Source organism: Copidosoma floridanum, unplaced genomic scaffold (assembly GCF_036245765.1).
Source record: "Copidosoma floridanum isolate Cflo_tuat_1 unplaced genomic scaffold, Cflo_Japanese_pri ptg000009l, whole genome shotgun sequence".
Classification (NCBI taxonomy): Eukaryota; Metazoa; Arthropoda; class Insecta; order Hymenoptera; family Encyrtidae; genus Copidosoma; species Copidosoma floridanum.
Genome location: NW_028321886.1, coordinates 10,385,941 through 10,407,454, shown reverse-complemented (window position 1 = coordinate 10,407,454; position 21,514 = coordinate 10,385,941). Strand labels below are relative to the sequence as shown.

Below are 21,514 nucleotides of genomic sequence, written 5' to 3'. Positions count from 1 at the left end.
AAAATATTTTTTAAGAGTTTTGATAGCTTTATAAGATACCGATTAATTTTTTCCCGCGAAAAAAGGCTTTTTGTAAAAAAGAAGGCACCATTGGAAGATATAAAAAAGTTAAAAATCTATCGATTCACGCCTTTGAAATTTGTGTTACCTATTCAAATGTAGGTATTTCCCTTAAAGAAGTGCTCTGCAAGTGTCTGCTGATGCGGACCCTCTTTCAATAGGCACGTTCGATGTACAAAATTGTTTCACGGAGACATCAATTAACCCATTGTTGACTACTTTTCACTATAATCAACAACAGGATCGATGTTGTTTTTACGTAGGAAGAAAAAAAAAAAAAAAAAAAAAAGTCGCAATGTTTGGAAGCTCGGCTTCATTTAAAATATCCATCGTATGCAAACTAATTGTTGCGCTAAATATAGTTTTAGTCTTGAATTGTTTGTGCGGATTAATAATAACACGATGTAAATGTTCATCGCCCCAAAACCTCGCTGACTTTTCGAAATGCGGTGGTACAATTTACTTATAAAACACAGCACTTTTTTTTGTTTTTCTTATAATTGGGCTTAGAAAGTGGTCTCTCCGATAGCTGAAATTTTCTTACGATGCGAACGAGTTCGTGAAAAGCTTGGTCGACGTTCATACGTATTTTGGCACTGCATTCAATGTAGGGGATTTTCAGCTGTCGGGCGAGATTCTGAGCTTCTTCGACGGAAACCTTGAACGATTGAAGATTTAAATTTGGCAAGTCTTTTTGCTGTTTTATTAAAAGCGTAAGAAAAATAGGGGCCCTCGATCGCTTACCGCTCGCTGTTGATCGAGATCGGCTTTATTGCCAACCATCAGCATAGGGAATTCGTCGCGGTCTTTGACTCGTAGAATTTGCCTGTGGAATTTAAACATATCTTCGAACGTTGAATGGTCCGTGACTGAAAATACCAACAGAAATCCTTCCCCGCTCCTCATGTACTGTTCTCGCATGGCACTGAACTCCTCTTGGCCAGCGGTATCCAGTACTAAAATGTGTCAAATCGTCAGTTTTTATTTCAAATGTTGACATTTAATTTTTTTTTTCCTAAACATGAAAAACTCACTGTCGAGTTTTGCCGGGACATCGTCGATCACGCACTGTTTCGTATAAGAATCCTCAATCGTGGGATCATAATCGGTTACAAAATAACTCTTAAATCAATCAAACAGAAAATAAAAAATGGAGATTATTGTTGTAGTTAATGAAAACTAATTTGAGCAAAGGTGCAAGTATATTATGCACATATGATTCATACACCAATAAATGAGAGGTACAAAAATAGACGAATGATAATGGACAGGGAAAAGAAAATTATTCATGAATAAGACGTGGGACTTACTTGAATAAATTGTATTGTAATTGCAGATTTGCCGACTCCTCCGCCGCCAACGACGACCAGTTTATACGTGGATGAATAATTTGTTTTCTCGTTTGCCCAAGACATGATTCTGGGATGTCTATCTTATTAACTAAGTATATTATAAGGTACCTATATACTTATTAGAAGAGAGTACGTGACTATACGTGCTAACAAATAATATATCAGAGTCACCTAATGTATAAGGCAATGCTGCTGATGCACATGTCCCCGACTTATAATATATGCCGTAAGTAAGTATACGTAAAAGTGCGATAATCAAAAACTTGTTGAATTATTGTTTTTGGCTATTCAAATGTTCGTGAAAACAGTGGTACATATAAAATAAAAAAAATATGCTATTAATTAGACACATCAAGATCAAGCTGATCTTACAAATATAGGTACCTTGAATCAAATCAGCTCAAGGCACAACTGCTACACTGCAGCTTCACTTCTGCTTCTGCTCTGTAAGGGACTTTGCGGGTCTTTTCTTTCTTTTTTTTTTTTTTTTCTCTTCTTTCTCAATCAAGTTTTCCCCCACCTCCCGCATACTCAATTACAGAGCAATAAGACAGACTCATCTCTCTGCAGAGAGAGCAGCATCGACATATAAGTATAGGTACTGACTACTACTGGCCACTACTTAACTACTGGGTTCAGGCACTTCAGGCACGCTCACCACACAATGATAAATGTATACCACAAATACAACACCCGACTACGCTTTTAACATTCTAGGTATTTGTTTCTACATAAATATTCTCGCGACTGCAATTGGAACGTCTAGCACGTACGAATTAGTAAGGAAATCTCAATTGTCCCTCTAAATCTCGCTGAATATAAATGTACCAAATTATATTATATTTTATAATATCTGAATTAGCTACCCCATACGCACAGTATTCACGCTCACCACATACTTATTTATATTTTAACGTAATGCCAAATGTATGTATATAGGAATATAGGGCCTACGCGCCTATACTACATACGCAAGTATACGCAGCACACACACGACGCCCGTCAGTCCCGTCTCCCGTCATGGCCGTGGCCGTACCCAACCCCCCCTCCTCTCATCATACGCACCCACGCACGTCGTTGCGTACATATAACAAACTTACTACCTATTAAACTTTTGCCGTGCAAGAGGGCTGCATGAGAGAGGCAGAGAGGAATATATATATATATGCAGCTGTTGCTTCGTTAGTTTCTTTTACGAATATGAGAATACATAAGTATAACTCTGTACCTATCATCTGAAGCCAAATAACGTATAATTCAATGGAAAGCAGATTAATATAGGGGATATGAGCAGACGAAGCGTACAATTAATTTATTTTGGATTTCAGCTTTGTTTATATGACCGATATTGATACCACTACACACGGACTGCCCCCAATATAGGTTCGTTTGGGGCTTAGCTTGGAGCTGCTCTCGGAGCTCCTCCGAACTTTGCCCCAAAACACACGCATTTTGCTCCGAGCAAATTCCTATACAGTCAGTACATCTATATTTACGGTCTTGGCCAAGATGTAAATATTTATGTGACTCAGAGCAGTCGGAGCAAAACCGTGTGTTTTGGGGCAAATTTCGGAGGAGCTCCGAGCTGCTCCAAGCTAAGCCCCAAACGAACCTAATGTTCCAAGTTCCAATGTAGTCTACTCTACATCCACACACAACGTATTACAAAGCTGTTGTGTGTGTTGTATGTTGTGTCCAGTTCAGTAGTTCAGTTTAATGTGTCCCACTGTGTGAGCTGTTAATAAGTTATGTGATTCTATTCGTGCGAAATATAGGAATAAATTATACTTCAGCTTGCAAAAGTTGCAAAGAGCAGAAGGCTATTTTTGTTTTAAAACGCAACATGACGGTGCTTTTGAAGAGGAAATAGCTAAAGGACGAGGACGACGCAGTTGATGGGTTGCTGCTAACGCTGCAGCCTCAAGACTATCTCAAAACATACCAACTTGAAGAATGACGCAAAACTTTGAGGATTAAAAAATTTTGGTGGCAAATAATAATTGTTTCTAGTTGTAACAATGGTATAGAATGACAAAATGCCAGTTGACATCAACAGATTAACAGAGGGATGGTTGGAGCTTGAAAGTGATCCAGGTATATCATATGTTCAATAAGATTTTTATGGTTTTAAGTAAGAAAAACTTTGTCAATGTTACAATGAAGGTTCACCAAAAATCATGTAAGTGTATGCACGATGCAAGATTTTAAGTGCCCTCATGCACATTGTCTATTCGCGTTTATACAATTGTATATTATGTTCACATGGGTTTACTTGGCACACAAAATCATCATAAATGTATATTTTACTGCCATATAGGCCTCTTTACGCTTCTTCTCGAAGATTTTGGTGTTAAGGGCGTTCAAGTTGAAGAAATTTATGATCTTCAGAAATCGCTCGAGGGTCCTGTGTACGGATTTATATTTTTATTTCGATGGATAGAGGAAAGAAGATCAAGGCGCAAAGTTGTCGAACAAGACGAGAGTTTTATCAAAGATGAGGATGTTGTCAACAATATGTTTTTTGCACAACAGGTATATAAAAATGTATTTCAATTACAGCATTAGTCACGCATTGAATAGAGTTCTAAATCCAAATTCTATATTCATCACAGGTTGTGCCAAACAGTTGTGCGACGCACGCTTTACTCTCTGTCCTACTCAACTGTCCAAATATTCATCTAGGCAATACTCTTACGCGCCTGAAACAGCACACTACTGGTATGTCTCCGGAAAATAAAGGCTGGGCCATTGGAAATACACCAGAATTGGCGTGTGCTCACAATTCTCACGCGATGCCTCAAGCCAAAAGGAGGCAGGAAAAAAATACGTCTGTATCCAGTGGTCGGTTTACTGGAGAAGCTTTTCATTTTGTCAGCTATGTACCTATAAATGGAAAGCTCTTTGAACTTGATGGTCTCAAGCCCTATCCTGTAGATCATGGTCCTTGGAAAGAAGATGAGGAATGGACCGAACAATTCAAAAGAGTCATAACCGATCGTTTGGGAATCTCTACTGGAGAGCAGTTACAAGATATTAGATTTAATTTGATGGCTGTCGTGCCTGACAGGAGACTTGCTATTTCTCACAAGCTTGCCATGTTGAAAACAAACAGACAAATAGTCCTAGAAGCTTTGCAGCAACTTGTTAAATTAACAATACAAAATAAATCGGAAAGCAGCAAAAGTGGCGGTAATGATAACAATACTGCTAATGACAATAAAAAAAATAGTACGAACAGAGGTAATAGTAGTCGTAGCAGTAGCAGCAGTAATAGCACTAGCAATAGTAGTAGCAGTAGTAATAGCAGTAGTTGTAGTAGTAGTGGTAATAACAGTACTGATGATGAAAAAGTAGAAAAAACAGGTGAAAAAAAAGAAAAGACCTTGGAGGAAATTAACGACGTCGAAATGAAATCAGAAATCGAAAGTACAAATACAATGCTCGGACAGATAAATGTAGACAAGCGCGTTAAAGATGTTAAAAGTGATAACGAAGAAGTGCCAAAGCCTTCAACGAGGTAGGAATCGCTACGTCATATGTTACGTTATACAATCGAGTAGCAATCTCGCACAGTAAATACTTGTATGTATTTTATTGTTGCAGTATTGCTACTATTGCAGAAAAAGTCGTAAACGTCTGTGCTCTTGATTACGCGACTCCCCTTCAAATTCAAACGTCGCCTGCTCATAGCTCATCCAGCACCGATACTTCATCCGAAATAGGTTTTTTTTTTTTTATTTCTTACTTTATCTTTAGGAACAGTTACATAAACAGCGCACACAGAAAAAATTTTATACAATTTTTTCTTCTCTTTATACAGGCTGGGGTTGGAATTCAGGACAAATAAGTCCGACATCGTCCAAAGAGTTTAAAAAGTTTGTCGTGATAAAGGTGGCAGCAGACGAAAAAACAGAAAACGGACTAAGTAAATTTTTTTCCTTTAGCAGAAGTTAACAAATTTTACAATTACTTTTGCTCGATAAATAATGCCTTTTTTCTTGTCTTTAGGTCGATCTTTGAGTAACATAAACATAAACGGTAAGAGAATGCTGTCCGAAAGTACACCGGCAAATAAAAAGGTGTGTTTATCAGGAGAGGCGCGGATCCCTCATGCAAGAGTCAAAACGAGTAACGGCGATACAGTTACTGAAGAAAAGAAGGTCGAAAAGATAGAAATAGAACCACACACTTTTGTTCCAAAAGATTTGCTAGCACTACTGAAAAACTTGGAACATGAAATCAGTATTTGCGAAGCAACTTTGAAAGATGAAAACGATAAGCGGACAAAATATAAGGTATAGTCTTTAGTTACATAACTGACGAAACCGAATTGAAAATTAATCGTTTGTAAATTTTGTAGATCGACGACTGCAGAAGGACTCACAATTACGACGAATTCATTTGTACGTTTTTGTCGATGCTGGCTCAACAAGGAAAACTTGCTGAATTGGTACAGCAACACTTGCAACTGAAAAAACAGCCTACGGTATCGGTCAACAGAGTACACAGGTCAGCTCGGTTTTTAGTAAAAGACAAACATAAATTTATGTGTCCAATATAAAACTAATTTGATAATTTATTACCCGTTGTCAAGGTCTTCGAAAAAAGCAGATGCCGCACGAACGACAACTACTCGAAGACGAAGAGGAAGAACAAAATGCAAGAAACGCAAGTGAATACGACAAAAAGTTGAATAAAAACTAACTCTGACTCTAGTTCTTCAAAACTGTGAATCTTTTGAGATTTTTTTTCCAACTGTCATATTTATTTTAATCTTACATTCTAGATTGCGATGCAGAGGATAATTTTTAATTATCGACGCAGCGGCAGTTTTCTGCTAATATGCGTTGAATCAGCTTTAAATTTGTGTATATTTCTCGAGGAAAAAATCTTAATTGTAATAACGTTATTTATTACGAAAGCTGTATTTTTTTACACGTCCTTACTCTTAAAAGTCCAAGATAGTAATAAAGTTTTACATTGTCTTTTTATCATTTGTGTTTTTTCACGTAATAGCTGGTTTTGAATTCCTAGCTCTAGTTTTTTAATGGAGTGAATGTCAAAATTGGAAAATAATAAATTATATTTTGCAAACCAAACGAGTGAATGAAACTAGCTTTTATCTTAATGAACTCCTGCGTCACTATTACGTTATAACTAACGGAGCTCCAGCAGATGAAGGTAATACCTTCGTCTCTTGGGTTTCGATGATTTTACTGCTAATAATGTTTCCTTTGTCGTCCATCTCATCAATTGATATTAGTATACACGGAACTACAGGCTCTACCTGTTTTTGTTCAGGCTCATCGATGCTTTCGTTCTTAATATCCTAAAAACGCCAAAAATAATTGTGATTTGAATAAGTAAATTGTATTTATCCTTTTTGTACAAGAAATTTATATTCATATTATTGTATTTTATTGAAATCACCTCGCAATGAGAAGACAATAATCTAGACTCATTTTAAGTAATAATTACCTTTCGAGAAATAGGTGGATCGTCATCCACACTTTCATATCTCACTGCTTGAAGTCTATAACAGCCATCTTCTTGTAATATGTATTGAAATCTTTTGTGACCATTCAGCCACTGCAAGTGATGAGCTTCGATCAGATGCCTAGTGAGTCTGTAACTCTTTCTGTATTTTACGGGACATTCGTGACAACAATACCAACGAATTTCTAATCGATGGACTTTTTCAATGTGCCTTTAGAAATACAAGTAAAGATTTTTCTATCAGTAATAAAAGCTTTGTAACGACTAAAATTTAACTACCTTACCTTTCCAAGGTGTATGCATTTTTGCAAGAATAATTGCAGCCATCGAATTCACACGCAAAAGTTTGTCCAGGTAAGTGTATCGTCATATGCGAATCAAGATCTTTTTGTGACTTGGCTGCATGGGAACATTGGTTGCAAGGAAACCCTCTAGTTGTGGAATGCCTGTATAGAATATGTCTTGATAAACTGGACGGAGAGTCGCAACTCATACCGCATTTATTGCATCTGTAATGAAAAACGTGACTCCTCAAATGTTCTCTTAAAATGCATTCCGTTGGATAAAACTTGTTGCAATGGGAACATTGATATCCTTGCACTAGGGAAAGAATATGCCATCAAAATGTCATTTGTATGCCAAGTAAATGAAATTTGATTTTTAAACCACATCAATCAGCTGTTATCAAATTCTTGAAAAGAACCAACCTTCCAGTGGAATCTGTCTTTTGCAATGATAGTGAAACTTTGTATTAGAGGCAAAAGCCCAGCCACAATCGGGACACGCGAGAATTTTTTCTTTCGTATGAACTCGAACGTGTTCCCTGAGTTTGTATATACTGGGATATTTGCTGTTACATCCAGTCCACTGACACATGATCCCACCGTCAACTTTATTACCACGTGGATTATTTTCAATGTGACCCAACATATGATAAAGAAAAAGCTGATAGTTATTGAATTTTTGATTACATTTATTCCATTGACACTCATGTGGGGGCAATGTCTCCAAAATATTTTTCCAAACCGCATCGCGCCTGCATTTCTAGAGAGAGGGCAAGTAATTAAAAAATATAATAACAACAAGGACAAACATGTGGTGAGGTATAAATCTAAGATCAATTGTAAAAAGTAATGGTAATTCTAAACAAGACTTACCGGGAGCTTTATCCTTCCTCTGACGTTTTTCCCGATGCATTTCAATTTTGTATGAAATGAGTGATAGTTGACGTGGCGCATAATGTCGGTGTCAATAGAACTTTCATAATTACAGCCTGACCACAGGCAGCCGTAGACTTCAATTTCCGCCGTGATCCTTATGTCTAGCTCAGGAACATGATTTGCAACGTGCTTAAGGAAAGAATCAAGCGACTCGATGGTAAAATCGCAATCCTTCCACTCGCAAACAAGATGAAGTTTCTCAGCTTTTAGAGCCACAGCGTGCCTTCTTTTGCTGCCTGCACCAGACTCTGAGACAGAATCAAACTCTGAATCTGTCTCGACGTGGTCGTCGGATTCACTTTCTGGCAGTCGACGCTTAAGTTCATTGTTATTTTCGCTCAAAGGCGAGGCAACCTTGACGTCGTCAACCCATTGGCTGCATCTTTTCCGAGCATCTTTATTTATCATCAACTGTGCCACGCTTTCATTCAAAGCCATTTTAGTTTAGGTCACCCTGTATGAGCCCTTATTCACTTCAGGTAACAAAAATTAAAGTGAACTGTAATTATTACAACCCAAATTAATGCATGATACCGTTAAAAAAACGACGAGTTAATGATTGACTTGACAAGTGTTCATACACTTACCTATACCGTGCTAAGCCAATTAATATTCACGATCCACGAAAGGGTTGCGTGTACTGTTGCAACGGTGCGTCTTGAGTTTCGAGCCCCTACTCAGCGAATATATTTCACTAAGTACTTAATGCTTTTGATGAAGTGCATTTTTCGATTTCATAGACTTTCTCATTGGCAAGTAGGCAGGCTACAGCAGGTTGGGCGACTTAAGATGTTCGAGGTTCGAGCGGTTTCCCTCGTTTATACATATATATGTATATATATGCATTACACGCAGCATATGCAGCGATGCAGCAACAGAACCCAGGTGCATATAACCTTACCTTTAGGTATAGTTTTTAAATTTTTTCAGTGGCTAGTTTTGGTGTCTATTTAAAGATGGCTGTTTTTCGAAAAAGGCATTACAGCCTCTGATTTTATCATTCTGGTAAAGAGAGCACGGTGTAAGATATACGTGGAGTGTTAAGTGTAGTAGTTATAGTAATCACTACTAAGTACTTAGTGCCATAAGGTCGATTTTATTAAACTATTTAAGTATCTATACTTTTGGAGGTCGAATTTTGGGTAGAAGATAATTTGTAAACTTGCCGCAAACAGCACAAACAATGTCGAATTTTTATTTTATATCTGTATGATTAGTTGCGGCTGATTTATAATTGACTGAATGGCTCCAGGGCCTAAACTGCCTAAAGCTCTCGTTCAGAATTCTAGGGCCACTTTTTAGTTCACTTTTTCACTAGTTCAGAAATCGCAACGCTAGATGGCGCTGATCCAAATAATTACTACAGTTAAATAGTTTATAGTATAAGAGCCATGTCATCAAGCAGATCAAGTACTATGAATTAGCCGCAACTAATTTAACAGATAGAAGATAAAAAGTTGACATTGTTTGTGCTATTTGCGTCAAGTTTACAAATTATCTTCTACCCCTAAGATTTTCCCATTTTTTTTGTCATACAAGTATGTAACCACATGTGTATATTGCTTTGTTTACATTTCGCGCTGTTTTCATTTTTTCAATAAATTTTTTGTCCACTAATTCATCACATGTGATGGTGAATAAAAAAGAGTTATTCTTCGACACGTCCAATCGGAGTGTGAGAGATGGTGGGGGGTGGGGAAGAAGTTTCTGACGCATTCTGCAAATCTGCACCTCTGTGTAACAAACGTAAAGCAGGGCTGCTGCACGTTTGCTGCGTAGCCAAAAATTTATTATTTAAATTGTTTAACGATTCCTTATTTTATTCACTTAGTCAATTCTAAAAATGTTGCCTACAAAAGGTAGGGATTTCATTGTTTTCTTTTTTCCAAGTGATTTGACATTGTTATCGAGTTTAATTATTGTAGTGTCAAAAAAGCTTCAATTTACCAAGATTAACCTCGAACCGATGATGCTATTTCTGTATTTTAATCCATCGAGTGTTTATCATTTTCATCCATTTATTGTCAATAGTATCTACCCAATAGATTTTTGGACAAATTGCGACAATTTAATTTTAGACTAGAGTTTTAGTTTTTTTTTTTTTTTTTTTTTTTTTTAACATACATTACATCATAAACGGAATGATGTTAATGTGCACCAAACATCATTAGTGTACTCATCAATTCACGGTGTTTATTTACTTGATGCGTGTGACATCAATCGACGTTCCTTTGATGGTTTGTATAGATACTTACCTTTAAATTCATGCATATTGCAGTTTTTACTCTTGGGCGATTCGCTCCCAGAATATTAAGGATCCCTGCCAGAAATGCGTATTACATTGTCAATCCTGAACAAGAGGATACATGGAAAAATATAACGGACAAAGCTGTGGCTTCAATGTTTTTCCAAGAGTTGTTTCGAGGAATGGGCATGGCATTGACTCATTTTTTCAGGGAACCCGCCACTATTAATTATCCTTTTGAGAAAGGTCCTCTCAGTCCAAGGTTCAGGGGAGAGCACGCCTTGAGAAGGTGAGTTTACTGCTGTTTGACTCCCGAATAATCCATGTTTGAAAATTTTTCACAATTATGCACCTTCAGGTACCCTTCTGGAGAGGAAAGATGCATTGCTTGCAAGCTCTGCGAGGCCATTTGTCCAGCTCAAGCTATTACCATAGAGGCCGAGGAAAGGGCAGACGGATCAAGGCGCACGACTAGATACGATATTGACATGACTAAATGTATATATTGCGGTTTCTGTCAAGAGGCATGTCCTGTTGATGCCATTGTCGAGGTAATCATATATATTATTAATTTTATCATGCTGCATTTGGTACGATTGTATACTTAAAATCATATTTGCTCCTTAGGGACCAAACTTTGAATTTTCAACAGAAACGCACGAAGAGTTGTTGTATAATAAGGAAAAATTGTTAAATAATGGTGACAAATGGGAGTCGGAAATAGCTGTTAATTTGCATGCAGATCATCTGTATCGCTAAAAGAAAATTTAATCTAGTTTCCCTTGAAATGTAAGTTGTAGAATAAATTCTTGTGTCAAACAAGTATTTACTTATTAAATTATTTCGTTACCATTAAGTAATACAGCATAGTTATGAAATTATAAATGGCTTTTTCAAAAAAATCAAAAAGTTTGGTTAGGGAAAAATCATTGTAAAGAAGTCAAAGAAATATCAATGCTTTGTCTAATTATATTCTAATTTTTATTTAAAATAAAAATAAAAAATAGTTAAAAGAAATATGTAATTATCATACACTCAAGTAGCAAGGTTCAATTCGATGGGTATCATTGCTTTGAATTATTAAAAAAACAAAAAAAAGAAAATACCAAGGAATTAAACGTAACTATTTACGACGTTGAACCGCATTATCCGACTCAAGTATTATTCATCGATTACTATATTATATATATATATTGCATATACAATGTGGCAATAGCTTTACACAATAATTAAAAGAACGACAAGCATATAACGTAACTAGTCAACTGGATGAAAAAATACATAGTTCAATCGCTTTTAAAGACAATAAAAATTGACAACGTGCACTAAGATTTCTCGAGTAAATTACAATTATTAAATTTATCACAAACAGACACGCAAACAGCATAATTTATAATATTAACTATACACAACTATTGTAACCACTCTTTGAAAAAGTTAACTTGCTGCAATTGTTAAAAATGTAATCACCAAAGATTGTCTATGGAATTAAATACAAATATTCTTCAATCCTACGTCAGGTTCATGCATGATTAGACTGACTTGGATTCATTCGAGCTTCCAAAGCTCTCAGTCTTTCCAGCCTATGTAATGGATCCATTATATTTTTTCCGTCTTGGTTCATGCTCCCTAATCTAAGTCCGTCTGCGCGGTAAATAAGATTATCACACTCGTTAAACATGAAAACAATAAAAAAAAAAAAAAAAAAAATTTTAATCAAATGACTTTAATGCCTACCAATACTGTGCTGCTGATTATTAACTACTTGTATTTCTGTTGAGAGATTCTGATTTTTTCTTGTCGTATCTATATTTTTTAGTCCTTGTTCTATATAGTTTTGAAAAAACTGATGCGATCTGTCTAAAAACGGTTGTACATCTGCCTCTGGATACTGTAGTTTAAAGTCATACAATTGTGCTAGGCCCTAAAAACACCGAAACATTTTTTATTGAATGAATATAATTTTTAATTAAATGGTTACACGGCTAATAAACCCATACTTCGTCAGCTTGATTCTTTGATCCAATTTTTTTAAAAATTTCAGACAATTGCTGCTGCGTGTACTTTGAAACGTGCTTTTGACTTTGATGATTGCTGGATTTTGCTGTTGCTTTATTGTTGACCGCATCGTCTGGTTTGAAGCTCTGTAAAAGATTTATACGACTCAAGTAAAAGTCCTTGAATAAGTCTTTTATCATTGTATAATTAATTACGTACTGTGATTAATCTCATCAAATAAGAACGTAGTTCCGATTCGTTACTGTTATTTATTAGCGTCAAGTGACTTAAAATCGTGCTGCCTTTTACTTTTGTCATACCATGAAGTATTGTTTTAATCGTTCGCATCGGCGTATCCGGTTTCTTTTGTTTTTTCCACCAAGACGTTGGATAATCCTGAAATGAGTTTTGCACAAAAAATAAATAAATAAGTACATTTAATTACAAGCACAGGACATTTTAAAATTTTAGTTTTACTAACTTTAAAGAAGTTGTGTACTTCCAAAAGAATCGTGTCGTAGTCCAATTCTCCAGCCCAATTTGGTATTGTCTTGACGATTTTCCATAGACATTTCATAATGAGATCTTCATATTTAGCTGGACCACTGGAATCTGCACGCTCGTGCAGTAATTTCACAAGTACGCATATGATTGTCGTGTGGTCTGAATTGTCGATTATTTTCAAAACTATTGTATTGATAACTCGAATATACGCTTCGGCATCGTTGAGACGTTCGAGCTTATTTTCAGCTAAAAATCCAATCATCTGATCCACGAGATCTCTGAGATTCGACATGGGCACATTTTTCCCCAAGATACCAGTGTCATAAAACTATCAAGAATAAATTTAGTTGATTGATTGATGTATGCTCACTCGATGCAAGATGTGCATTTTTTATTAAGAACCTTTGGATAACCACTTACCGTCAATATAATCATAAAGGTCGTCCTGAAACCCTTGGATACTTGGGTACTTCCTTGATGCAACGGATAAGTTTGCAAAAGTTTCAGCTGCATATTAACGGAGCTAATAAACTTATCCTCTTTAGTTTTCAACATAGATACTTGATACGATTTCAAAAACTAAGTATTAAAAAATCACATATTAATGACATTCAAAAGTAATGAAATTGTTTTAATCATGTTTAAACGCATACTAACAGACTCCATAGCGTTCATAGATTGAATAGCAGTCGTTAGGTCTAAGCTTGCCATTCCAAGGACAGTTCGTTCTAGGCTGTCCTCTTTTCCCATGGACGAATTCAATGGCGATGTATTTTCCAATAAATTTGGTATTAGTAGTTTTGGAGGTGAAATTGGAATAATCCTAGGAAAACGGTAAGAATTCAATTGATTAGCACTTTGTTGTTTTTGGTAAATTAGTAACGAAAAAAGTTCACTCACTGTCTTTGATGAGTGGGATTCAATGTTTCCACCGATTCGTTTAGATCTACATTCGTCTCGAGAAGTTTTGGTACTCTACATTTCACAGGTGCGCTCGTTTCTATTTTTTGTATCAATTCCATGTCTAATCCAAATGGTCCCGATACTTTTATTTGAGGCTGATACAATGGTACATTTCTACAAAGATAATTAACAAATTAATCAATGACAAGAAATTCTTGGGTTAACAAAAATAGATGCGACAGCACGTTTATACGTAATTCCAAAACACTGAAAAAATACTGACAAAACAGAGAGTAACAAATATTCGAAGAGAGAAAAAGATTGACACTTGTGACGGATTGATTTGCTTGCATTCAATTACACAGAACCCATCACCATTTGACATAAAAAAAAAAATAAGATAAAAAAAAACAAACTTTTCATGATTGTCACGTTGACTTTCACATGAAGCTTTCGCGGAAGAATCAGATTCTTCTTTTGACATTGCATTTTCATAATAAATTTTATCACTATTGCAAGTCAAAGTGATTTCCAATTCATCCGAGTCTTTTCCTTTCCCTCCTTTATTTATTCTAATTTTAATAGTAAAATTAAAAAAAAGTTGATTCATTTTACTCATACATTATACTAATTAACTAAAGGTATAGAGCGAAAATTGGCATGATTTAAACAAGATAAATACTAAGATTCAAGTATAATAGTGATATTTGAAAATGATGACGATAAAAGGAGTATACTGACTCATCATTTTCTCCTTTTATTGCTTGTTCTTCTTCGGGTTCATCGTCGTCGTATTGCTCTTCATCCGTTTCATTAATGTCATTATTACTGGAAATGGGTACCTGTACAGGTGAAGCTTTTGCTTTTGTCATCGTCGCGCTTTTGGTTGGTCTATTTTTGGCTGCTCGCTTGATTCTTTCATCCAGTAGGGACTGGTCTTTTTCAGAGATCTAATTAAAAAATAAACAATTTTTTTGTTACATACAGGTGGTAAGAAAAAGAAAAAAAGTTTCTTGTCTGAAAAACATGGCGGTACCTGTCCAACGAGTTTGTAAACTCTTTCTCCCTCCAAGAAGTAGGCTTGAACTATGCAATTCAAAGCTGCATTTCTTACGGAATTATCGCGATCAGCTATTTGCTTGGCAACTTCTTTGAGAGCTGCTGAGGGAGATGGCTGACAAACCCCAACACCGTAGCTTTCAATTAGATATCCTAATTGATCCAAGCATTCTGTTCTTTGTCGAGCGTTTTTAGACTTTAAGCCGTCCATAACATAAGAAAATAATTTGCTAACAGGATACACTGAGGCTATTTGTTTGAATAAAGCTTTGACACCATTTCTAACCGCATCTTTTGGATCTCCAATCTTAAATATGAATTGTAATAAGCAATTAAAAGCCATAAAGTATTGAAATGTGGAAATCATTGCTAACCTTAATTATCAAGTAAGGAATAAATGATGCAGCTTCATTTTCAAGCATGTGGTATTGATCTTCTATCAAAATGTTGAAGACCATTTGCAAATAATCCAATCCTTTCAAAAGCACGGATGGATTTGTATCAAAAAATCGCAGAGTGAGCCACTTTAATATCAAATCTAAATTACAGACCAAAGCTTTGCTGTTGTCAGACAAGTCCTTTAGACAAAAAAAAACCATTATCAAATTTTTTCGATAAATTTTCAATTGTAACAAACGTCAATATGACATTACCTCCGTCAAGGATTCAATAGCTTTGAGATGATAACGAAAGTCGGAGTGGAACATATTTGACATCAACGTTTTATTAACGCTTGCCGTCGACATTAGTTCTTTTAACAAATCTACAAACTCTTCCCTCGGTGTTGTAAAGTTCCACTTTAAAATTTTCAATTTTTGTTCATCGATTGATCGCTGATGCTTCATATTATTTACGGACAGCAGGGGACTCGTATCAACGTCATCTTCCTTTTTACGAGCGCCGCCAGCCGCAGGTTTGGTTGCAGCAGCACCCTAAGCAGTCGATACAATTCAATTGAAAGAGACTGGTACATTTTTTTTAAACTTCAAGTATTTTTCAACATATTGTTTGCTTACTTTTGTTTTAACAGCAGTCTTTGAAGCTTTAACGGCACCACCACTTTTAACAACCTTATGGCCACCAGCATCATCAGATGCCAACTTCTTACTAGGTAACGGTTTGATGGGCATGTTTGGACGAATCTTATCCAAAACGCCAATCACAGCAGTCTTTGAGCCAGGCTAAAGTATAGTTCAACAAAATTATTTTTTTGAAATGTATTTTTTCAGCATTTGATGAATGCATGAGGTTTACCTTCAACTTTTCCGTTTGCCTCACCATGGCTTCGTACGACAAATGAATCATAAATCCAAGTACAGCTTCTTGTGCGCTCTTTCGAACATCGGAATTACGATCTTCCAAGTTGTTGAATAATATTGGTAAACATATTACAAGTTCTTCTTTAGAAATTTGCTTAGGGGCTGCTAAAATGGGGGGGAAAAAAAAAAATTAATAAATTCACCTTCCATATCCTCGCAATTTTTCCATAAATCGATATTTAAATGAATCCTACCAGCAGGTAATTTTTCGGCAAGCCAAGTCCATAGTTCATTTCGCAAAGTTGGTGATCCTGATTTCAAGGCGTCTCCTACCATCTCACCTTCGAAAAACTCTTTACAGCCACACTGTTCTACCCAAGTATTCATGCAAGATATAGCAGCAGTGCGAATCCAGGCCTACAATAATAATGCGATAATGTAGAAAAATGGGTAATTAATTTAAATCAGTAATAGTTAAACCTTTGAATCGCCTAAACATTGTAAGAATCCAGGAAAAAGTGCTCGAATGTACTGTTTTATCGGTGATCCCATGGCGGTTGCCAAGTTCTCACAAATACCTAAAGTAGCTTGTGCAATCTTGCTATTGCTATCAATCAATCTGTGAGCTAATCCTTGTGGTAATTCGCCTAGAGAGCCTTTGATGAACTTATTTTCATTTAATATATTACTGATTTTCTGGAGAGCTTCATTTCGGACCTACAAACCACGTAATTACGTACATGTTGGATATCGTAATTTTGAGCAATAGAAATAAAGTGTTTATAATTTTTTGTACCTTCCAATTCTTGTCAGATAATTCATTCAATAGAGCTTCTGTTATTTGATTACCGATGTCTATTCTTGGTATCATGTCGTTAACTTCCACTTGAGTCGTAAATTCTTTATCGTCCATATCTACGTTATCGTCATCTTGAATTGGGCTTTTTTTTCCCTTAGTTTTTCGAATTGGCGTGGGTGGCGTTTCACCTTTGAACTAATTAAACCAACGATTCAAATCATTCGATCGATTGAGTAAAACTTACGTTTTCTGAATTACCTTCTCGCATTCTTGCTCAATTTGTTGTTTTAACGCTAGCTTTTCATTATCGAAGAAAGTAAGCAATGGCTTTCCAATGTATAAAAACATGGTACCCACTAACGTAATGCCAGCTGTTCTAATGCTTGGATTTGTCGCACTTATAGCTTTCTTGACATTTTCGACTAATGATTTCGTATTGACTCTGAAAAAAATTTTTTTTTCTCTTGTGATTGCACTGTGGGAAATAAAAAAAAAATAGCTTCAATAGTTATTCGACTTACATAAAACCAAATTCAGTCAATGCTTTGGATAACCAAAGCAGCGTTTCTTGCTGTACTTTTGGATTCTTTTGATTAAATGCAAAAGACATAACTTCGTTTGATACCAATTCGAGACTCGTAGCTTCCGCAATAGCTGTTAATGTATCTGCGGCTGTTGCACTATTTTTCGCATCGCCTAGTTTTTCCGTTATATCCATTAAACAGTACTCGGTCAAAATACTACAAATATTTTTACAATGATAAAAAACAGTTAACAACTTTAACTTATCGATTTTAATTTTAATTTAAAAACTCCGTACTTTGAAAATTGATGATTTTCCGCCAATGTTTTTACAATCTCCAAGCGCAACTTTAAAACTTGAAAATTAGTATCTTTGAAACCTGGTTTTTTGGCTAAAACTCTTAAGACAAGTTGAGTGGATACTCGCGAAGAATCCATTTGTTGCACAAACTAAAAATTAAATAAAATAAATTGATGAATTCTGAAATTTTGATGATAAATTTCTTACTTCATTCAGCTGTTCGACAGCAACTAATCGTGTTTTCCAATTTGCATCGACAAGCCCCGACAAAACTTCTACCGGCAAGAGTTCTGCGGCCATTTCATCAACTTCTTCATTACTCAAATTTTTTTCTACAGCTTTTGATGAAGACTTCTTCGGATTAGCTGTAATATAAAGTTCGTTTTAAAATAAACTCCATTCAAATATTGGCGATAAACGATTATAAATTTCATACTCAAATTGGTGACGGATGAAGCAGCAAGTTTTTTTCCTACAGCGGTCTTTTTGGTTGATGCAGTTTTTGGCCTCTTTGCTTTAGCATCGCTATCTTCATTTTTTGTTGAAGGTTCAGCAGCCTTCCTTGTGACACTCGATTTTTCGCTCGGCAGTGCTTTACGTTCCGTTGTAATTTTGACAAGAATTGTTGCTTTTTCAGCACTCTCTTTGATCTTGGTCATTTTTAAATTATCCAAATCGACGAGGAAAGGCGACATTGCTTTTTCACCCACCAATTTCATTGCTGTCCCTAGCGCATCAGCGCTATTGTCTCTTACGGATGGATCCGGCTCGTTAAGAGTTTTTAGTAGCGGTCCCGTATAGGCCTTTAATAGTTTTTTATTCAGACTGGACGGTGGCGTCCTCGCAAAGCAACGAGCCAAGAATGCCGCAGTTTCAGCCTTTACGGATGGATTTTTATTTTCAAGTGCTGCCAAAGCGTCTTCCAAAATTAATTCGACATTTACCTGTTGACGGAAGCCAATATAGTTTTGCACAGCATTTTAATTATCTTTCATGATTTTTATACGTCGTTCGTATTATACTTACACTAAGAAATATCGCATCTGCGCATTCTCTTAAAACTGAAACAACATTTGGTTTTTTTTCTTTAAACTTTTCCAAGATCGCAGGAAGACAAGCTGATGAATAGTTTTGAAATCGTTTTTTTAAACCACTGGCTAATCCTGTTAAGCATTTACCGGCCGAAGCTACTACCATTACATTGGAATCTTTTGATATTACCTAAAAATTAATGAGTAAAAACTTAGTCTTAATATCGTTCTTTTGGTTTATTTAATCTGTGTCATAGTGAAATTAGTTACTTTTTTCAAAGCTCGAATCATTTCTCCATAATCCCCATTTTCCAACTTTGGATTTTTAACCAACGCTTCTACAGCTTCAAGAGTTTCTTTACGATCTTGCCATTTTTTAGATTCAATTTTTTCATAAAAATCTTTGGGAAGCTTTGATAAAATATCCACGGGGCTTAATAACTCGTACGGATCTATTTCAGGCTGATCGTCATCTCCATAATCGGCTTGGTCATCTGAAAAATAATACGTATTGATGAATAAGTGAATTTTTCCTCTTTAAAAAATCAAAGTAACTTTTTCTCTAAAAAAACTACCTTCGTCTCCTTCCCCAACATTATGATCAACGTGACATGATACTTTGGGCTTTTGAGATCTCAAGTATCTAGTGGGAACAGCCTTTTCAGAAGAAACATTTTTGAACTCAACATCCAATTCTGATATCTGAACAGCCTTCAAAGTGTTTAGCTGAGCTCTCAAAGGTTCTCCGATCCATCTATAAATTTCTACAACCAAAGCTTTCGTTTCATCACGGACAGTTTTATCCCTATCCTCGAGCAATGATGGTGCTTTTTTCATTATTGGCTTTACATTGATAACTTTGGGACCAAATTCCCTAAAAAAATTGATTTGTTAAAATGAAAAGTATAAACAAATAGATGTGTAAATAAATAAATAATCAATTAGTACTTAAGGGCAAGCGTGAGAGTCAATATGCATGCTGATACGATTTTTGGATTTTTGGCTTCAGTTCCTTTCATCAGTTCTTCTTGAACAGTTTCATGCTTTTCTATCTCGATGTACATCAATATTATTTGCACAGCTAGCTCTTTAGTTTTTGTTTTAGGCGCTGCGATGCATTTCGAAACAATCCTGCTGACAACTTCGCTTGTTGTTCTGGAAAAAAAAAACTTAACAATTGTCACAAGTTCATCTAAATTAATTTTGATTTTCAAAAGAAAAACTCACTTTCCAGCAGCTGCAGCACTTTCTACATAAGCCAACACTGCTTCCAGACCTTTCTCCTGTGCAGCAGCATTGCTGTCGGAGACGAAATTTTTGACAAGGCCAAGATACTTGTTCCATTCAGGTGACTTTTCATCGTCAATTAATCTAAAAGTTTTTGTGCACTCTTCGTATCCATGCAATCGAGCTTTCCATAGCTACAAACAAACAAATTCAACAATCAGCGAGTTATTGCCAAGTTGAGCTACATACGTACATATACATGTTAACTTTATAGAAATTGTCTGTCTCCGTGTTTATTTCACTCAAAAGGCTTAATGGTACAGATGCCATGTCAGATGAGTGTACGTAAACACGTGTTCTAAGAATAATAATCACGATGCTGATTGTCGAACAGTGATTCAACAAGACGTACCTTGTGCACGACCCGATCCTCAACAGGTAACTTTTGAAATTCAGTATCCTCCTCCATTTTCAGCAACTATAACAGCAAGAGCAAAAAGAGTCAAGATTCAGATATAAGACTAAATACCAAGTAGATTTTCTTTAAAGGGTCGTGAAAAAAAGTCTTTCAACCAGAGGCCAGAATGTAGACCAAGTATATTTTAGCTGAATAGACAAAATGGACAACTTTAGGAAAAACAAACTTACAAACAGCTAAGAGTGCGCTTGCAATAAGTATACTTAGTGGTCCCGTGTAAAATTTATGATGAAGACAATGCAGACTGCGGGTTGTACAGAGTTGCGGAGATTGCGGACTTAGAACATGAGAAGTGTGTGAGAAACTCTATATTGTTAGGTACTCTGTATATACATTCACGCTCACGCGCGCATATCTACATACGTTCCCGCGTGTAGTTGAGTTATTGGATACAACGTATATAACCCGGTAGTTTGCATTTTACCTTGATAAGTCTTGATGCTTATTATTATTTAGTACTTGTAGTACTTACCCTTGCACTTATAATACAACACTTTAAATCGTGTGGTAAGTATACCGTCGTCCGTTACGAGTCTTCCCAAGAATTTAAAATACGCCTCTCGGAAGTCGATTGGACTCTGGCAGAGACGACAACGGAGATCCTTACCAACTCCCACCGCAGTATCACCTGGTACCACACCGTCAACTTTCAGCCTTCACGACAATAATCATGAGTCACAACACTCACGATCAGTCACGGCCTTACGACTTTGAGACTCTTAAGTGCAAGTACGTAGGTAGCTAGGTAGGCTATAATAACAACAATAATCAATAAAAGTACGTTTTTATCCTCGTAACCTAACTCGTGAAATGGAGTTGGCGAAATCAGATGTGGTTTCATACCTACTTATGGATTTGACAACTGCAGATGATGAAGTAACATATTACATTCCTAGCAGATCCTACAAGCCTATTCGTATTAAGGACGTTCGGTAGAGATAGCGGCGGTAACCACTTGCGGGGCAAGGGGAAGGTAGCGATGAGTGAAGACTTGGCAATGTCTGCTGCGTTGGTTACGGCAGCGGGCAGCGTATGTGTATATTTGTAATGTATTTGTGCT

The 21,514-nt window shown here is 36.1% G+C and overlaps 5 protein-coding genes across 16 annotated transcripts; 2 read left to right on the top strand and 3 right to left on the bottom strand.

Moving 5' to 3' along the window:
* Positions 1-329: 329 nt before the first annotated feature.
* Positions 330-2,017, bottom strand: Ras64B (ras-like protein 2). Of its 4 annotated transcripts, none has more exons than XM_014351014.2 (5): positions 1,584-2,017; positions 1,371-1,500; positions 1,095-1,182; positions 805-1,016; positions 330-718 (listed from the first exon to the last, which is right to left on the bottom strand). In XM_014351014.2, exons 2-5 carry the CDS (start codon positions 1,473-1,475, stop codon positions 524-526), a joined length of 600 nt encoding a protein of 199 aa, XP_014206500.1. In that variant the 5' UTR covers positions 1,476-1,500; positions 1,584-2,017; the 3' UTR covers positions 330-523. The 4 variants fall into 4 exon arrangements, with proteins under 4 accessions (XP_014206500.1, XP_089445524.1, XP_089445525.1 ...); XM_089589398.1 differs by having other exon boundaries at positions 1,371-1,696; positions 1,797-2,017; XM_089589399.1 differs by having other exon boundaries at positions 1,797-1,811.
* Positions 2,018-2,972: 955 nt separating this feature from the next.
* calypso (ubiquitin carboxyl-terminal hydrolase calypso) lies at positions 2,973-6,403 on the top strand. 4 transcript variants are annotated; one of them, XM_089589409.1, is made up of 9 exons: positions 2,973-3,506; positions 3,730-3,944; positions 4,025-4,578; positions 4,690-4,929; positions 5,016-5,134; positions 5,233-5,337; positions 5,421-5,707; positions 5,773-5,930; positions 6,007-6,403. In XM_089589409.1, exons 1-9 carry the CDS (start codon positions 3,449-3,451, stop codon positions 6,086-6,088), a joined length of 1,818 nt encoding a protein of 605 aa, XP_089445535.1. In that variant the 5' UTR covers positions 2,973-3,448; the 3' UTR covers positions 6,089-6,403. The 4 variants fall into 4 exon arrangements, with proteins under 4 accessions (XP_089445535.1, XP_089445536.1, XP_089445534.1 ...); XM_089589410.1 differs by having other exon boundaries at positions 4,025-4,721; positions 4,970-5,137; positions 5,209-5,337; positions 5,773-5,921; XM_089589408.1 differs by having other exon boundaries at positions 4,025-4,929; positions 5,773-5,921.
* Hinfp (Histone H4 transcription factor) lies at positions 6,319-9,061 on the bottom strand. Of its 2 annotated transcripts, none has more exons than XM_089589411.1 (6): positions 8,716-9,061; positions 8,066-8,627; positions 7,616-7,952; positions 7,193-7,508; positions 6,891-7,119; positions 6,319-6,741 (listed from the first exon to the last, which is right to left on the bottom strand). In XM_089589411.1, the coding sequence occupies exons 2-6, from the start codon at positions 8,564-8,566 to the stop codon at positions 6,559-6,561; spliced, it is 1,566 nt and encodes a 521-aa protein (XP_089445537.1). In that variant the 5' UTR covers positions 8,567-8,627; positions 8,716-9,061; the 3' UTR covers positions 6,319-6,558. The 2 variants fall into 2 exon arrangements, with proteins under 2 accessions (XP_089445537.1, XP_089445538.1); XM_089589412.1 differs by having other exon boundaries at positions 8,066-8,601.
* A 651-nt stretch (positions 9,062-9,712) lies between these two features.
* ND-23 (NADH dehydrogenase (ubiquinone) 23 kDa subunit) lies at positions 9,713-11,196 on the top strand. Of its 2 annotated transcripts, none has more exons than XM_089589814.1 (4): positions 9,713-9,865; positions 10,407-10,662; positions 10,732-10,924; positions 11,001-11,196. In XM_089589814.1, exons 1-4 carry the CDS (start codon positions 9,811-9,813, stop codon positions 11,130-11,132), a joined length of 636 nt encoding a protein of 211 aa, XP_089445940.1. In that variant the 5' UTR covers positions 9,713-9,810; the 3' UTR covers positions 11,133-11,196. The 2 variants fall into 2 exon arrangements, with proteins under 2 accessions (XP_089445940.1, XP_014206627.1); XM_014351141.2 differs by lacking the exon at positions 9,713-9,865 and adding an exon at positions 9,877-9,987.
* A 141-nt stretch (positions 11,197-11,337) lies between these two features.
* Positions 11,338-21,457, bottom strand: msps (msps cytoskeleton-associated protein 5). Of its 4 annotated transcripts, none has more exons than XM_089589810.1 (31): positions 21,298-21,457; positions 20,927-21,204; positions 20,389-20,454; positions 19,977-20,170; positions 19,698-19,904; positions 19,325-19,623; positions 19,020-19,243; positions 18,745-18,939; positions 18,155-18,662; positions 17,926-18,083; positions 17,716-17,867; positions 17,417-17,635; positions 17,154-17,337; positions 16,893-17,090; positions 16,577-16,813; positions 16,351-16,513; positions 16,092-16,261; positions 15,854-16,018; positions 15,491-15,769; positions 15,212-15,415; positions 14,815-15,144; positions 14,520-14,728; positions 14,195-14,350; positions 13,776-13,952; positions 13,533-13,698; positions 13,296-13,454; positions 12,853-13,203; positions 12,591-12,767; positions 12,374-12,517; positions 12,111-12,297; positions 11,338-12,017 (listed from the first exon to the last, which is right to left on the bottom strand). In XM_089589810.1, the coding sequence occupies exons 3-31, from the start codon at positions 20,443-20,445 to the stop codon at positions 11,896-11,898; spliced, it is 5,991 nt and encodes a 1,996-aa protein (XP_089445936.1). In that variant the 5' UTR covers positions 20,446-20,454; positions 20,927-21,204; positions 21,298-21,457; the 3' UTR covers positions 11,338-11,895. The 4 variants fall into 4 exon arrangements, with proteins under 4 accessions (XP_089445936.1, XP_089445937.1, XP_089445939.1 ...); XM_089589811.1 differs by having other exon boundaries at positions 21,302-21,457; XM_089589813.1 differs by lacking the exon at positions 14,195-14,350 and having other exon boundaries at positions 21,298-21,456.
* Positions 21,458-21,514: the final 57 nt, after the last annotated feature.

Coding starts and splice junctions, on each gene's coding strand:
- ND-23 (XM_089589814.1), top strand. CDS start 9,811: ATGGTGGGGGGTGGGGAAGAAGTTTCTGACGCATTCTGCAAATCTGCA. Junction 9,866..10,406: donor CTGCAAATCTGCACCTCTGT/GTAACAAACGTA, acceptor TGCATATTGCAG/TTTTTACTCTTGGGCGATTC. Junction 10,663..10,731: donor GGAGAGCACGCCTTGAGAAG/GTGAGTTTACTG, acceptor ATGCACCTTCAG/GTACCCTTCTGGAGAGGAAA.
- calypso (XM_089589407.1), top strand. CDS start 3,449: ATGCCAGTTGACATCAACAGATTAACAGAGGGATGGTTGGAGCTTGAA. Junction 3,945..4,024: donor ATATGTTTTTTGCACAACAG/GTATATAAAAAT, acceptor TATTCATCACAG/GTTGTGCCAAACAGTTGTGC. Junction 5,138..5,208: donor TACTTCATCCGAAATAGGTT/TTTTTTTTTTTA, acceptor AAAAATTTTATA/CAATTTTTTCTTCTCTTTAT.
- msps (XM_089589810.1), bottom strand. CDS start 20,445: ATGGAGGAGGATACTGAATTTCAAAAGTTACCTGTTGAGGATCGGGTC. Junction 17,636..17,715: donor GAAAATCATCAATTTTCAAA/GTACGGAGTTTT, acceptor AAATATTTGTAG/TATTTTGACCGAGTACTGTT. Junction 15,416..15,490: donor CTATTGAATCCTTGACGGAG/GTAATGTCATAT, acceptor TTTTGTCTAAAG/GACTTGTCTGACAACAGCAA.
- Ras64B (XM_014351013.3), bottom strand. CDS start 1,475: ATGTCTTGGGCAAACGAGAAAACAAATTATTCATCCACGTATAAACTG. Junction 1,017..1,094: donor TGTCCCGGCAAAACTCGACA/GTGAGTTTTTCA, acceptor GACACATTTTAG/TACTGGATACCGCTGGCCAA. Junction 719..804: donor ATCTCGATCAACAGCGAGCG/GTAAGCGATCGA, acceptor CAATCGTTCAAG/GTTTCCGTCGAAGAAGCTCA.
- Hinfp (XM_089589411.1), bottom strand. CDS start 8,566: ATGGCTTTGAATGAAAGCGTGGCACAGTTGATGATAAATAAAGATGCT. Junction 7,120..7,192: donor AATGCATACACCTTGGAAAG/GTAAGGTAGTTA, acceptor GTATTTCTAAAG/GCACATTGAAAAAGTCCATC. Junction 6,742..6,890: donor ATCCACCTATTTCTCGAAAG/GTAATTATTACT, acceptor TGGCGTTTTTAG/GATATTAAGAACGAAAGCAT.